Source organism: Athene noctua, unplaced genomic scaffold, assembly GCF_965140245.1.
Source record: "Athene noctua unplaced genomic scaffold, bAthNoc1.hap1.1 HAP1_HAP1_scaffold_204, whole genome shotgun sequence".
Taxonomy (NCBI): domain Eukaryota; kingdom Metazoa; phylum Chordata; class Aves; order Strigiformes; family Strigidae; genus Athene; species Athene noctua.
This window is the reverse complement of record NW_027437673.1, coordinates 165,300-180,869: the sequence shown is the minus strand read 5'-3', so window position 1 is coordinate 180,869 and position 15,570 is coordinate 165,300. Positions and strand designations below refer to the sequence as shown.

General features: G+C 65.9%; 1 protein-coding gene across 1 annotated transcript in view; it reads right to left on the bottom strand.

Annotated features, from left to right (window-relative positions):
• LOC141955383 (complement C4-like) overlaps positions 1-15,570 on the bottom strand; it is a 42,033-nt gene that overhangs the window by 13,978 nt on the left and 12,485 nt on the right. Inside the window, exons 12-22 of the mRNA XM_074895215.1 lie at positions 11,522-11,713; positions 10,867-11,043; positions 9,865-9,985; positions 9,418-9,486; positions 7,647-7,829; positions 6,156-6,282; positions 6,013-6,083; positions 4,177-4,316; positions 2,388-2,588; positions 2,252-2,303; positions 2,057-2,146 (exon numbers count right to left, since the gene is read on the bottom strand). Of these exons, the coding sequence (XP_074751316.1) occupies positions 2,057-2,146; positions 2,252-2,303; positions 2,388-2,588; positions 4,177-4,316; positions 6,013-6,083; positions 6,156-6,282; positions 7,647-7,829; positions 9,418-9,486; positions 9,865-9,985; positions 10,867-11,043; positions 11,522-11,713 (1,423 nt within the window). The remainder of the gene's footprint in view (positions 1-2,056; positions 2,147-2,251; positions 2,304-2,387; positions 2,589-4,176; positions 4,317-6,012; positions 6,084-6,155; positions 6,283-7,646; positions 7,830-9,417; positions 9,487-9,864; positions 9,986-10,866; positions 11,044-11,521; positions 11,714-15,570) is intronic.

Here is a 15,570-nt window from a genome sequence, read left to right as displayed (position 1 = left end):
GGGGCACATGTGAGGGTCACATAGGGACACACATGGGGACACGTGGGGACACAAAAGGGGCACAGGGACAGGTGTGGGGACGTGGGGACACACGTGGGGGGACACACGGGGCATGGGGACATGGGGACACACGTGGGGGGACACGTGGGGAAAATGGGGAGACATCAGACATGGGGACACGTGTGGGGACACACGTGGGGACACAGGGGTCACACATGCAGGGGGACACCCATGGGGACCCATCAGACAAGGGGACAGGCCCGAGAACACGGGGACAGGCGTGGGGACACAGATGGGGACATGTGGGGCCACACGTGGGGACAGACACGGACACGGGGACATGGGGACAGGCGTGAGGACACACACAGGGACAGGGACAGGGACAGGGACACCGTCACTGCTGGGCAACAAAGGTGCGTGTGCCCCTCCCCGTGTCCCCCCCTCCATGTCCCCCGTGTGTCCCCCCATGTCCCCCCAGTGCCCCTCATGTGTTCCCATGTCCCCCCACTCCCCTGTGTCACCCCGTGTCCCCAATGTGTCCCCAATGCCCCCCACCCCCCATGTCCCTAATGTCCCTCCATGTCCCCCCCGTGTCCCCAATGTCCCCCCATGTCCCCAACGTCCCTCCATGTCCCCAACGTGTCCCCAATGTGTCCCCAATGTTCCCCCATGTCCCCAACGTCCCCCCCATGTCCCCAATGTCTCCCCCGTGTCTCCAATGTCCCTCCATGTCCCCCTCATGTCCACAATGTCTCTCCATGTCCCCCCCGTGTCCCTAATGTCCCCCCATGTCCCCTCATCTCCCTGTGTCCCCAATGCCCCCCATGTCCCCAATGTCCCTCCATGTCCCCAACGTGTCCCCAATGTGTCCCCAATGCACCCCCACCCCCCATGTTCCCAATGTCCCTCCATGTCCCCCCGTGTCCCCAATGTCCCCCCCGTGTCCCCCCATCCCCCCATGTCCCCCCATCCCCCTGTGTCCCCAATGCCCCCCATGTCCCCAGTGTCCCCCCATGTCCCCAACGTCCCCCCATGTCCCCAGTGTCCCCCCATGCCCCCAATGTCCCCCCCATGTCCCCAACGTCCCCCCATGTCCCCAGTGTCCCCCCATGTCCCAAATGTCCCCCCATGTCCCCAGTGTCCCCCCATGTCCCCAACGTCCCCCCATGTCCCCAACGTCCCCCCCATGTCCCCAGTGTCCCCCCATGCCCCCAACGTCCCCCCCATGTCCCCAGTGTCCCCCCATGTCCCAAATGTCCCCCCATGTCCCCAGTGTCCCCCCATGCCCCCAATGTCCCCCCCATGTCCCCAGTGTCCCCCCATGTCCCCAACGTCCCCCCATGTCCCCAGTGTCCCCCCATGTCCCCAACGTCCCCCCATGTCCCCAACGTCCCCCCCATGTCCCCAGTGTCCCTCCATGCCCCCAACGTCCCCCCCATGTCCCCAGTGTCCCCCCATGTCCCAAATGTCCCCCCATGTCCCCAGTGTCCCCCCATGTCCCCAACGTCCCCCCATGTCCCCAACGTCCCCCCCATGTCCCCAGTGTCCCCCCATGTCCCCAATGTCCCCCCCATGTCCCCAGTGTCCCCCCATGTCCCAAATGTCCCCCCATGTCCCCAGTGTCCCCCCATGCCCCCAATGTCCCCCCCATGTCCCCAGTGTCCCCCCATGTCCCCAACGTCCCCCCATGTCCCCAGTGTCCCCCCATGTCCCCAACGTCCCCCCATGTCCCCAACGTCCCCCCCATGTCCCCAGTGTCCCTCCATGCCCCCAACGTCCCCCCCATGTCCCCAGTGTCCCCCCATGTCCCAAATGTCCCCCCATGTCCCCAGTGTCCCCCCATGTCCCCAACGTCCCCCCATGTCCCCAACGTCCCCCCCATGTCCCCAGTGTCCCCCCATGTCCCCAATGTCCCCCCCATGTCCCCAGTGTCCCCCCATGTCCCAAATGTCCCCCCATGTCCCCAGTGTCCCCCCATGTCCCCAACGTCCCCCCATGTCCCCAACGTCCCCCCCATGTCCCCAGTGTCCCCCCATGTCCCCCCGTCCCCACCCACCGGTGACGCGGACGCTGACTCTGAACTCCCCATCGGGGACGATCCCGGCCGGGGGGTCCCCGGGGATCTGCAGGGTGCGACCCCCCTTGTCTGCGGGGACAAGGGGTCAGTGGGACCCGGGGGGGTCCCCGCGTGTCCCCCAGGGTGACCGGGGCCCCCCCAAACACCCGGGGGTGCCCCCCCGGTCCGACCCACCGTCGGTGTCCAGGACGTAGCTGGTCTCCTCGAGGTGCAGCTCCCCCTCTGGCTGCGGGGTTGGGGTGTCAGGGGGGGGCCCCATGGCCGGGGGGGCCCCCCAGGGGTTGGGGGGGGGGGGTGTCTCAGGTCTCACCTCAACATGGAGGACGTGGGTGAGGCTGTCGCCCACCCCCCAGGGCCCCCGGGCGGTGACAGTTACCGGGATGTCCCCAGGGCGAAGGGCCACCAGGGTGAGGGGCAGGGCCACCGCCCCCCCGGGGGGCACCGCCAGGCGCTGGGGGGGCCCGTCCAGCCCCGCACAGACCCCCTGGGCCACCGCCAGCGTCACCGTCACCTGGGGGGGACAGGGCCGTCGTGGGGCGGGGGGGACCGGGGGGGGCTGTGGGGCACAAGGGGGCTGTGGGGGGCTATTGGGGGCGCTATGGGGCACAGGGGTATCTGTGGGATGGGGGGGCTATGGGGGCAGGGGGTAGCTCTGGGGCACAGGGGGGCTATGGGGCAGGAGGGGCTATGGGTGGGGGTGTCTGTGGGGCGAGGGATATCTGGGAGGAAGCGGGTGTCTGGGGGGTGTCTATGGGGCAGGGATGTCTGTGGGGCACAGGCGGTGTCTGGGGGGTGTCTATGGGGTGTCTGTGGGGCACAGGGGGTGTCTGTGGGTCACAGGGGGTGTCTGGGGGTGTCTGTGTGGCGTCTGTGGGGCACAGGGGGTGTCTGTGGGGCACAGGGGATGTCTGGGGGGTGTCTATGGGGCGTCTGTGGGGCACAGGCGGTGTCTGTGGGGCACAGGGGGTGTCTGTGGGGCACAGGGGGTGTCTGGGGGGTGTCTATGTGGCGTCTGTGGGGCACAGGGGGTGTCTGTGGGTCACAGGGGGTGTCTGGGGGGTGTCTATGTGGCGTCTGTGGGGCACAGGGGGTGTCTGTGGGGCACAGGGGGTGTCTGGGGGGTGTCTATGGGGCATCTGTGGGGCACAGGGGGTGTCTGTGGGTAACAGGGGGTGTCTGGGGGGTGTCTATGTGGCGTCTGTGGGGCACAGGGGGTATCTGTGGGTCACAGGGGGTGTCTGGGGGGTGTCTATGAGGCGTCTGTGGGGCACAGGCAGTGTCTGTGGGGCACAGGGGGTGTCTGGGGGGTGTCTATGAGGCGTCTGTGGGGCACAGGTGGTGTCTGTGGGGCACAGGGGGTGCCGGGGGGGTGTCTATGTGGCGTCTGTGGGTAACAGGGGGTGTCTGGGGGGTGTCTATGGGGCATCTGTGGGGCACAGGGGGTGTCTGTGGGGCACAGGGGGTGTCTGGGGGGTGTCTATGGGGCGTCTGTGGGGCACAGGCGGTGTCTGTGGGGCACAGGGGGTGTCTGGGGGGTGTCTATGGGGTGTCTGTGGGGCACGGGGGGTGTCTATGGGGCACAGGGGGTGCCGGGGGGGTGTCTATGGAGTGTCTGTGGGGCACGGGGGGTGCCGAGGGGTGTCTATGGGGTGTCTGTGGGGCACGGGGGGTGCCGGGGGGTGTCTATGGGGTGTCTGTGGGGCACAGGGGGTGTCTGTGGGGTGTCTGTGGGGCACGGGGGTGCCGGGGGGTGTCTATGGGGTGTCTGTGGGGCACAGGGGGTGTCTGTGGGGTGTCTGTGGGGCACGGGGGGTGCCGGGGGGTGTCTATGGGGTGTCTGTGGGGCACGGGGGGTGCCGGGGGGGTGTCTATGGGGTGTCTGTGGGGCACAGGGGGTGTCTGTGGGGTGTCTGTGGGGCACGGGGGTGCCGGGGGGTGTCTATGGGGTGTCTGTGGGGCACAGGGGGTGTCTGTGGGGTGTCTGTGGGGCACGGGGGGTGCCGGGGGGTGTCTATGGGGTGTCTGTGGGGCACGGGGGGTGCCGGGGGGGTGTCTATGGGGTGTCTGTGGGGCACGGGGGGCGCCGGGGGGACACTCACGTTGACTCTGTGGGGCAGGCGGTTGTGGATGTGGGGCAGGAGCTGGAGCTGCTCGTGGGGGCGGGTGCTGGGGGGCAGCCGCAGCCTCACGTACAGCTCCTGCGTCACCGTCACCCGCTGCGGCGGCGCCACGCACAGACCTGACGGGGGGGGACATTGGGGACACAGAGGGGACATGGGGGGGACACGGGGGTCAGGGGACAGGGGGAGATTTGGGGACACTGGAGACACGAGGGGGGACATGGGGGACAGTGGGGACATGGGGGGGGGCATGGGGTACATGGGGGGACACATTTGGGGACATTGGGGGGACATGGGGGTGTGGGAGGACACTGGGGACATGGGGACATTGGAGGGATGGGGGGGGACACATGGGGGGACGTTTGGGGACATGGGGAACATGGGGTGGTCACAGTGCCAGGGGGTGACAGTGATAGAGGGACATGGGGACACTGGGGGGGGAGGGGGAGATGGGGGACCCCGCGAGGACACTGGGGACCCCGTGGGGACACTGAGGACCCCGTGGGGACATTGGGGACCCCGTGGGGACACTGAGGAACCCTTGGGGACACTGAGGACCCCGTGGGGACACTGAGGACCCCATGGGGACATTGGGGAACCCGTGAGGACACTGGGGACCCCGTGAGGACACTGAGGACCCCTTGGGGACATTGGGGACCCCGTGAGGACACTGGGGACCCCGTGGGGACACTGAGAACCCCTTGGGGACATTGGGGACCCCGTGGGGACACTGAGAAACCCTTGGGGACACTGAGGACCCCGTGAGGACACTGGGGACCCCGTGGGGACACTGAGGACCCCGTGGGGACATTGAGGACCCCTTGGGGACACTGGGGACCCCGTGGGGACACTGAGGACCCCGTGAGGACACTGAGGACCCCGTGGGGACACTGGGGACCCCGTGGGGACATTGAGGACCCCGTGGGGACACTGGAGACCCCGTGGTGACACTGGGGACCCTGCAGGGTCACTGAGGACCCCGTGGGGACACTGGGGACCCCTTGGGGACATTGGGGACCCCGTGAGGACACTGAGGACCCCGTGGGGACATTGAGGACCCCTTGGGGACACTGGGGACCCCGTGAGGACACTGAGGACCCCATGGGGACATTGGGGACCCCGTGGGGACACTGAGGACCCCTTGGGGACATTGGGGACCCCGTGAGGACACTGGGGACCCCGTGGGGACACTGAGGACCCCTTGGGGACATTGGGGACCCCGTGAGGACACTGGGGACCCCGTGGGGACACTGAGGACCCCTTGGGGACATTGGGGACCCCGTGGGGACACTGAGAAACCCTTGGGGACACTGAGGACCCCGTGAGGACACTGGGGACCCCGTGGGGACACTGAGGACCCCGTGGGGACATTGAGGACCCCTTGGGGACACTGGGGACCCCGTGAGGACACTGAGGACCCCATGGGGACATTGGGGACCCCGTGAGGACACTGGGGACCCCGTGGGGACACTGAGGACCCCTTGGGGACATTGGGGACCCCGTGAGGACACTGGGGACCCCGTGGGGACACTGAGGACCCCATGGGGACATTGGGGACCCCGTGGGGACACTGAGGACCCCTTGGGGACATTGGGGACCCCGTGAGGACACTGGGGACCCCGTGAGGACACTGAGGACCCCTTGGGGACATTGGGGACCCCGTGGGGACACTGAGAAACCCTTGGGGACACTGAGGACCCCGTGAGGACACTGAGGACCCCTTGGGGACACTGGTGACCCCGTGGGGACACTGAGGACCCCGTGGGGACACTGGGGACCCCGTGGGGACATTGAGGACCCCGTGGGGACACTGACCGTGGCCAGGGATGACGGCGATGGCCTGGATCTCCCAGGTGGTGATGGAGTCGGGGAGCAGCGCGGTGACCCTGGGGACAGGGGGGTCGGGGGGGTCAGGGGGGTTCGGGGGGCCCAGGGGACGCAGGGGACAGGTGTGTCACCTGGCGGGGCCGCTCACGGGGACGCTGCGCCAGAGCCAGCTCTCGGGGAAGAAACTGCGGGAGGGGGCGCCCTCCCCCCACTCGTCCTCCAGCTCCTGCAGGAACGCTGCGGGGGGCGGGGTCAGGGCTGCCCCTCCCCCCCACCCCCACCCCCCCATGACCCCCTTATGACCCCCCCATGACCCCCCCAGGCCTCACCCCCCCGTCACCCCCCCGTCACCCCCCCATGGCCTCGGGACCCCCCGTGACCCCTCATGACCTCCCATGCCCCGATGACCCCCCCGACCCCCCATGACCCCCCCGTGCCCCCACTGATCCCCCATGATCCCCCATGACCCCACCCATGCCCCCATTGACTTCCCCATGACCCCAGACCCCCCATTGACCCCCCCGTGACCCCTTTGACCCCCCCTGACCCCCCCTGACCCCCCCGTGACCCCAGACCCCCCCTGACCCCCTCCGTGCCCCCACGACCCCCCATGACCCCCCCATAACCCCAGACCCCCCATTGACCCCCCCGTGCCCCCATTGACCCCCCATGACCCCCCCGTGCCCCCATTGACCCCCCACGACCCCCCATGACCCCCCCATGACCCCAGAAGCCCCATTGACCCCCCCTGACCCCCCCGTGACCCCAGACCCCCCATGACCCCCCCGTGCCCCCATTGACCCCCCACGACCCCCCCGTAACCCCAGACCCCCCATTGACCCCCCCCGTGCCCCCATTGACCCCCCACGACCCCCCACGACCCCCCATGACCCCCCCATGACCCCAGACCCCCCATTGACCCCCCGTGACCCCATTGACCCCCCATGACCCCCCCGTAACCCCAGACCCCCCATTGACCCCCCCCGTGCCCCCATTGACCCCCCATGACCCCCCTGACCCCCCCATGACCCCAGACCCCCCATGACCCCCCCCGTGCCCCCATTGACCCCCCATGACCCCCCATGACCCCCCCATGACCCCATTGACACCCCGATGACCCGCCCTGACCCCCCCTGACCCCAGACCCCCCATTGACCCCCCCCGTGCCCCCATTGACCCCCCATGACCCCCCTGACCCCCCCGTGCCCCCATTGACCCCCCACGACCCCCCCTGACCCCCCCATGACCCCAGACCCCCCCTGACCCCCCCCGTGCCCCCATTGACCCCCCATGACCCTCCCGTGCCCCCACGACCCCCCCTGACCCCCCCCTGACCCCAGACCCCCCATGACCCCCCCCGTGCCCCCATTGACCCCCCCATGACCCTCCCGTGCCCCCACGACCCCCCCACGGCCCCCCCCATGACCCCAGACCCCCCCTGACCCCCCCCGTGCCCCCATTGACCCCCCATGACCCCCCTGACCCCCCCCTGACCCCAGACCCCCCATGACCCCCCCCGTGCCCCCATTGACCCCCCCATGACCCTCCCGTGCCCCCGCGACCCCCCCACGGCCCCCCCCATGACCCCAGACACCCCCCCACGGCCCCCCCCGCGCCCCCACCTCGTGCCACCCCCGGGGCGCCCCCCCGGGCCCCCCCGCCGCGGGCGCGGCGGCAGCAGCTGAGGAAGGCCCGGCGGCACCCCCCGGCCCGCGGCACCCTCCGCGCCCGCCGGGGACACGACACCCGCAGCGGCAGCCGCGTCCCCCCGTCCCGGCAGCAGCGGCGGCGCACCGGGTCCCCCCCTGGGGACGGGGGACACCTCAGCGCGGGGGGGGGACACCGGGGGGGGGGGAGGGAGGGATGGGGAGAGGGCGGAGGCGGGGGGACACCGGGGGGGGACAGGGGTGACGCTGTGGGGACACGGGTGACATCATGGGGTGGGGGGGGGGGGGGCACCGTGGGGACACGGGTGACGCTGTGGGGATGGGGGGGGTGCTGGGGGGACATGGGGCACCCTGGGGACACGGGTGGCACCATGGGGACATGGGTGACACTGTGGGGACACAGGTGACATCATGGGGGGGCACCGTGGGGACACAGGTGACACTGTGGGGATGGGGGGGGTGCCGGGGGGACATGTGGCACCCTGGGGACACGGGTGGCACCATGGGGACACGGGTGACACTGTGGGGACACGGGTGACATCATGGGGTGGGGGGGGCACCATGGGGACACAGGTGGCACCATGGGGACATGGGTGACACTGTGGAGACACAGGTGACATCATGGGGGGCACTGTGGGGACACGGGTGACACTGTGGGGATGGGGGGGGCGCTGGGGGGACATGGGGCACCCTGGGGACACGGGTGGCACCATGGGGACACGGGTGACACTGTGGGGACATGGGTGACATCATGGGGGGGGGCACCGTGGGGACACGGGTGACGCTGTGGGGATGGGGGGGCGCTCAGGGGACACAGGTGACATCATGGGGACATGGGGGTGACACTGTGAGGACACGGGTGACATCATGGGGATGGGGGGGAAACTGTGGGGACACGGGTGGCACCACGGGGACACAGGGGTGACCCTGTGGGGACACAGGGCACCATGAGGATGAGGGGAGTGGGGGGGACACCATGGGGACACAGGTGACACTATGGGGACATGGGTGATGTCACGGGGATGGGGGTGACACTGGGGGGACATGGGGCACCCCGGGGACATGGGTGGCACCATGGGGACATGGGGGTGACACTGGGGGGACATGGGTGGGGATGGGGGTGACACTGAGGACACGCGGCACCATGGGGACATGGGGGTGTGTGTGACACCATGGGGACACAGGTGACATCACGGGGATGAAGGTGACTGTGGGGAGACAGGTGACATCATAGGGACACACATGGGGACGTGGGTGACACTTTAGGGACAAGGGTGACATCGTGGGGATGGGGGTGACGCTGGAGGGACACGGGGCACCCTGGGGACATGGAGGGGGGACACACTATGGGGGCACGGGTGACATCATGGGGATGAAGGTGACACTGTGGGGACACGGATGACATCATGGGGACACACATGGGGACGTGGGTGACACTGTAGGGACAAGGGTGACGTCGTGGGGATGAAGGTGACACTGTGGGGACACCGCACACCCTGGGACACAGGTGGCACCGTAGGGACGTGGGGGTGACACTGTGGGGACACGGGTGACATCACGGGGATGGGGGTGACACTGAGGACACGGGTGGCACCGTGGGGACGTGCCGGGACACGAGTGACACTGTGGCCCATGGCAGGGGCTGGGGGACACGGGGACAAGGACACCGGGAGCGGAGGGGCTGGGGGGGCAGGGGGACACGGGGACAGGTGACAGTGACAGTGACACTCACCCAGCTCCTCCAGCAGCGTCAGGGAGCGCTGGGGGCGGGGCACGGCGGGAGGACACCCAGGGGCTGGGGACACCAACGGCACAATGTCCCCAAATGTCCCCAAATGTCCCCCCCTGCCCCCATGTCCCCCCAAATGTCCCCCATGTCCCCAAATGTTTCCAAATCTCTCCACCAAATGTCCCCCCATGTCCCCGCCCCCACGTCCCCAAGTGTCCCAAAATGTCCCCACATGTCCCCAAATATCCCCCATGTCCCCAAATGTCCCCCCCATGTCCCCATATGTCCCCCCCAATGTCTCCCCACGTCCCAAAACGTCCCCAAATTTCCCGCCATGTCTCCCCCCGCCCCAATGTCCCCCGATGTCCCCAAATGTCCCCCCCATGTCCCCCAATGTCCCCCCCATGTCCCCAAATGTCCCCCATGTCCCCCCTCCCCACTCACGTGGCCCCGGGGGGGGGTCGGGCCCCCCCAGCACCAGCCCGGCTGCCCTGAACATCCCCTCAGCGTCGGGGCCCCCCCCGGGGCCGCACCCCAAATCGCTGCTCCCCAAAACCGCCTCCACCTGGGGGGGGGGGTGGGTGTGCGTCAGGTCACCCCATGTCCCCAAGGGGTCCCCAAAGTGGGGACGGGGGGGTCCCCAGGGGGTTTTGGGGGGTCCTGGGTGGGGGGAGTTACTGGTTTGGGATTTGGGGGGGCCCAAGGGAAGGTGGGGAGGGGGAACACAGGGACGGGGGGGGGGTTAGGGGCTCCCAGGGTTGGAGGGTCCCGGGGTTTGGGGGGTCCGGGGGGGTCCCAGGTTTGGGGGAGCTGCTCCGCTTGGAGGGGTCCCAGTGTTGGGGGGGGGGGGGAGTGTCACAGATTTTGGGGTTCCTGGGCTTAGGGGACCCAGGTTTGGGGGTCCCAGAGTTTAGTGGCCCCCCAGGGTTTGGGGGTGCGGTGTTGAGGGGTGCCCAGGGTCGGGGGGGGGAGTCCCAGTTTTGGGGGGTCCCAGGGTTAGGGGTGTCCCCGGGGTTGAGGGGTCCCGGGGTTTTGGGGTTCTGAGGTTTTGGGGTGCCCGGGATTTGAGGGTCCCAAGGTTGAGGGGTCCCAGTTTGGGGGGGGGGGGGGGGTTGGCCTTTGGGATATGGGGATCCCCCCGTTTTGGGGTGCTGGAGTTTGGGGATCCCCGGGGTTGGGGGCTCGCAGGATTGGGGGAGGGGAGGTGTCCCAGTTTTGGGGGGTTCCTGGGATTTGGGCGCCCCGGGTTTGGGGGATCCCAGGGTCGGGGGGGGCGCTCGGAATTTTGGGGTCCGCAGGGCTGGGGCGTCCCGCGGTTTTGGGGTCCCGGGGTTGGGGGGGCGCCAGAGCTGGGGGGATTCTTGGCATTTGGGGTGCCCAGGGCTGGGGCTCTGAGGTTTTGGGGGGGTGTCCCCGGGGTTTGGGGTGCCCCGGTTTTGGGGTGACCTTGGCGGGGTCCAGGCGGTGCCGCGGCTCCAGCTCCAGGAGGGCGGCGTCGGTGACCCCCAGGGCCACAGTGACGGGGGCCCCCCCCGGCCGCGCCCCCTCCTCGCCCACGGCCACCGTCAGGCTCAGGGGGGTCTGGGGGCGCAGGGGGGTCCCCCGCGGCACCCCCACCCGCACCTGCCCAGTCGGACCAGTCGGACCAGTGCTCCCAGTGCCCTTAGCTCCTGCCAGTTCACCCGGCTCCCCCTACTGCTCCCAGTCTGACCAGTACCCCCAGCGTCCCCGGCGCTCCCAGTCCCCCCAGCCCCTCCCAGTGCCCCCAGCCCCTCCCAGTCACCCCATCGCCCCAGTCCCCCCAGTGCTCCCAGTTCCTCCAGTGCTCCCAGTCCCTCCCAGTCCCTCCCAGTGCTCTCAGTCCCTCTCAGTCACCCCAGCCCTGCACAGCACCTCCCAGTCTCTCCCAGTCCCCACCAGTCCCTCCCAGTGTTTCCAGTCCCCCCAGCCCCTCCCAGTCCCTCCAGTGCCCCCAGTCCCTCCCAGTCCCCACCAGCCCCTCCCAGTGCTTCCAGTCCCCCCAGCCCCTCCCAGTCCCTCCCAGTCCTCCCAGCCCCTCCCAGTGCCCCCAGTCCCTCCCAGTGCTCCCAGTGCCCCTGACCTGGTGGTGGCAGGTCCCCACCACGGGCACCCCCCAGCTGGCGGCCACCAGCCGCCCCCCGACCGGGGCGAAGGCGACGAGGCGGAGCCGCGGGGTCATGGCCGGGGTCACTGCCAGCGTCACCTCTGTCACCTCTGTCACCGTCCCCAGCTGCAAGCCTTGGGCGGCCACCAGCCGCCCCCGCGCCACCGCCTGGACACGCGTGGGGACAGGGGACGTGTGGGGACGCGGGGGGACACGGGGGGACACGGGGGGACACGTGTGGGGATATGGGGACACACACAGGGACACGGGGGACAGGTATGGGGACACAGGGGGACACGGGGACACACACACAGGGACATGCATGGGGACTCAGGGGGAAACGTGGACATGGGGACACACAGGGACATACATGGGACACAGGGGGACATGGAGACGCAGGGGGACATGGGAAGACACACGGGGACATGCATGGGGACACACATGGGGACACAGGGACAGACGGGAACATGGGGGGACACACAGGGACACACATGGGGACACAGAGACATGGGGAGGACGCGGGGACACACATGGGGACACATGGGAACACACATAGGGACATGGGGACATATACGGGGTCACACAGAAGGACACGGGGACACACATGGAGACACAGGGACACACATGGGACACAGGGGCACATGGGGACATGTGTGGGGACACACATGGGAACACACGGGGACACACATGAGGACACATGGACACACAGAGACACACATGGGGACACATATGGGGACATGTATGGGGACACAGGGACACATGGGGACACACATGAGGACACACACAGGGACACGCATGGAGGACACACAGGGGCATGGGGACACACAGGGGGACATGTATAGGGACACGTATGGGGACATGGGAACACACACGGGGACAGGGGGTGTGGCTGGCCTGCAGCTCCCCCACACAACACATGACACGCACATGGGACACGCAACAGGAGCTGACATGTGCAACATGCAACACGCAATGACAGGTGACACATGACATGGGACATGACACGCACATGGGACATGCAACGTGACATGCACATGTGACATGCAATGTGCACATGGGGCATGACACACTCACAGGACATGACATGCACATATGACACGTGACATGCAACACAGCACGTGACATGAAGAGGGCAACATGTACATACATGTAGCTTGCACACATGTGACAGGCAACATGTGATATGTAATGCAACAAGTGCACACACATGTGACACACAACATGTAACGGAACACATGATGTGGCCAGATGACATGACATGCGCATGTAACATGTGACACATGATGCACACAACACGCAACACGCACGCAGGCCATGCAACACACACAACATGCAACATGCCCGTGTGCCACATGACGTGTTTGTGCCGTGTGAAATATGAGATGGGCAACATGTAACATGCAACGAGGAACATGCCATGAGCTGTGTCATGTGTGACAAGGGACATGTGTGATGGTGATAAGGACATGTGATGGGGCCACAGGATAAGGACATGTGATAAGCATATGTGATAAGGAGATGTGATGGGGACACATGCGATGGGTACACATGTGGCATGGGACATGCGTGACAGGGACACATGCGATGGGGACATGCGTGATTAGGACACATGTGATACGGACATGTGTGCTAGTGATATGCGTGATGGGGACATGTGACAGTGACACATGTGACAGGGACACACGTGATGGTGACATGTGTGATGGGGACATATGTGACATGACACGTGACATGGACACATATGATGGGGACACACATGTGACAGGAACACATGTGAAAGGGACACATGTGTGATGGGAACACGTGGGACATGGACATGTATGTGACATGGACACACATGATAGGGACACATGTGATAGAGACATGCATGATGGGGACTTTGTTACGGTGACATGTGTGACACAACGTGCGACATGGACACAGGTGATGGGGACATGTGATGGGGAAATACATGATGGGGACACATGTGACATGTGACTTGTGTGACGGGGACATGCATGATGGTGACACATGATAGGGACACACATGATGGGGACACACATGACATGGACACATGTGATACATGTGACATGGACACATGTGACCCAGGCATGTGACAGGGACATGCATGACAGGGACACATGTGAAAGGGACACATGTGCCGGGGACATATGTGACAGACACACATGTGACAAGGACACACATGATGGGGACACACGTGGCATGGACACACATGACAGACACACGTGACATGGACACACGTGACAGGGACACATGACGGACACATGTGACAGGGACACATGACACAGACACACGTGACAGGGACACATGTGCCAGGGACACACGTGATGGACACACGTGCTGGGGAAACACGTGCCAGGGACACACGTGATGGGGACACACATGACACAGACACATGTGACACGGACACATGTGACACAGACACATGAGACAGGGACACACATGACAGGGACACACGTGACAGGGACACACGTGACAGGGACACGCGTGACACAGACACATGTGACAGACACACGTGACAGACACACATGTGACGGGGACACATGACAGACACACGTGACATGGACACATGTGACACAGACACATGTGACACACACACATGACAGGGACACACGTGACAGGGACACACGTGACAGGGACACATGTGACACAGACACATGTGACAGACACACGTGACAGGGACACGTGACAGACACACATGATAGGGACACACGTGACGGGGACACACATGACAGACACACGTGATACGGACACATGTGACAGGGACACACGTGACGGGGACACACGTGACAGACACACACGTGACAGACACACATGACAGGGACACACGTGACAGGGACGCATGTGACACAGACAGACGTGACAGGGACACACATGACAGGGACACACATGACAGGGACACAAGTGACGGGGACACATGTGACGGGGACACACATGACAGACACACGTGATACGGACACATGTGACAGGGACACAGGTGCCGGGGACACACATGACACAGACACACGTGACAGGGACACACGTGACACAGACACACGTGACAGGGACACATGTGACGGGGACACACGTGATGGGGACACACATGACAGACACATGTGACATGGACACGTGACACACACATGTGACAGGGACACACGTGACAGACACACACGTGACAGACACACGTGATACGGACACATGTGACAGGGACACATGTGACGGGGACACACGTGACAGACACACACGTGACAGACACACATGACAGGGACACACGTGACAGGGACGCATGTGACACAGACAGACGTGACAGGGACACACATGACAGGGACACACGTGACAGGGACACACGTGCTGGGGACACACGTGACAGGGACACACGTGACAGACACACATGACAGGGACACAAGTGACGGGGACACATGTGACGGGGACACACATGACAGACACACGTGATACGGACACATGTGACAGGGACACAGGTGCCGGGGACACACATGACACAGACACACGTGACAGGGACACACGTGACACAGACACACGTGACAGGGACACATGTGACGGGGACACACGTGATGGGGACACACATGACAGACACATGTGACATGGACACGTGACACACACATGTGACAGGGACACACGTGACAGACACACACGTGACAGACACGTGATATGGACACATGTGACAGGGACACATGTGACGGGGACACACGTGACAGACACACACGTGACAGACACACATGACAGGGACACACGTGACAGGGACGCATGTGACACAGACAGACGTGACAGGGACACACATGACAGGGACACACGTGACAGGGACACACGTGCTGGGGACACACGTGACAGGGACACACGTGACAGACACACATGACAGGGACACAAGTGACGGGGACACATGTGACGGGGACACACATGACAGACACATGTGATACGGACACATGTGACAGGGACACAGGTGCCGGGGACACACATGACACAGACACACGTGACAGGGACACACGTGATGGGGACACACATGACAGACACATGTGACATGGACACGT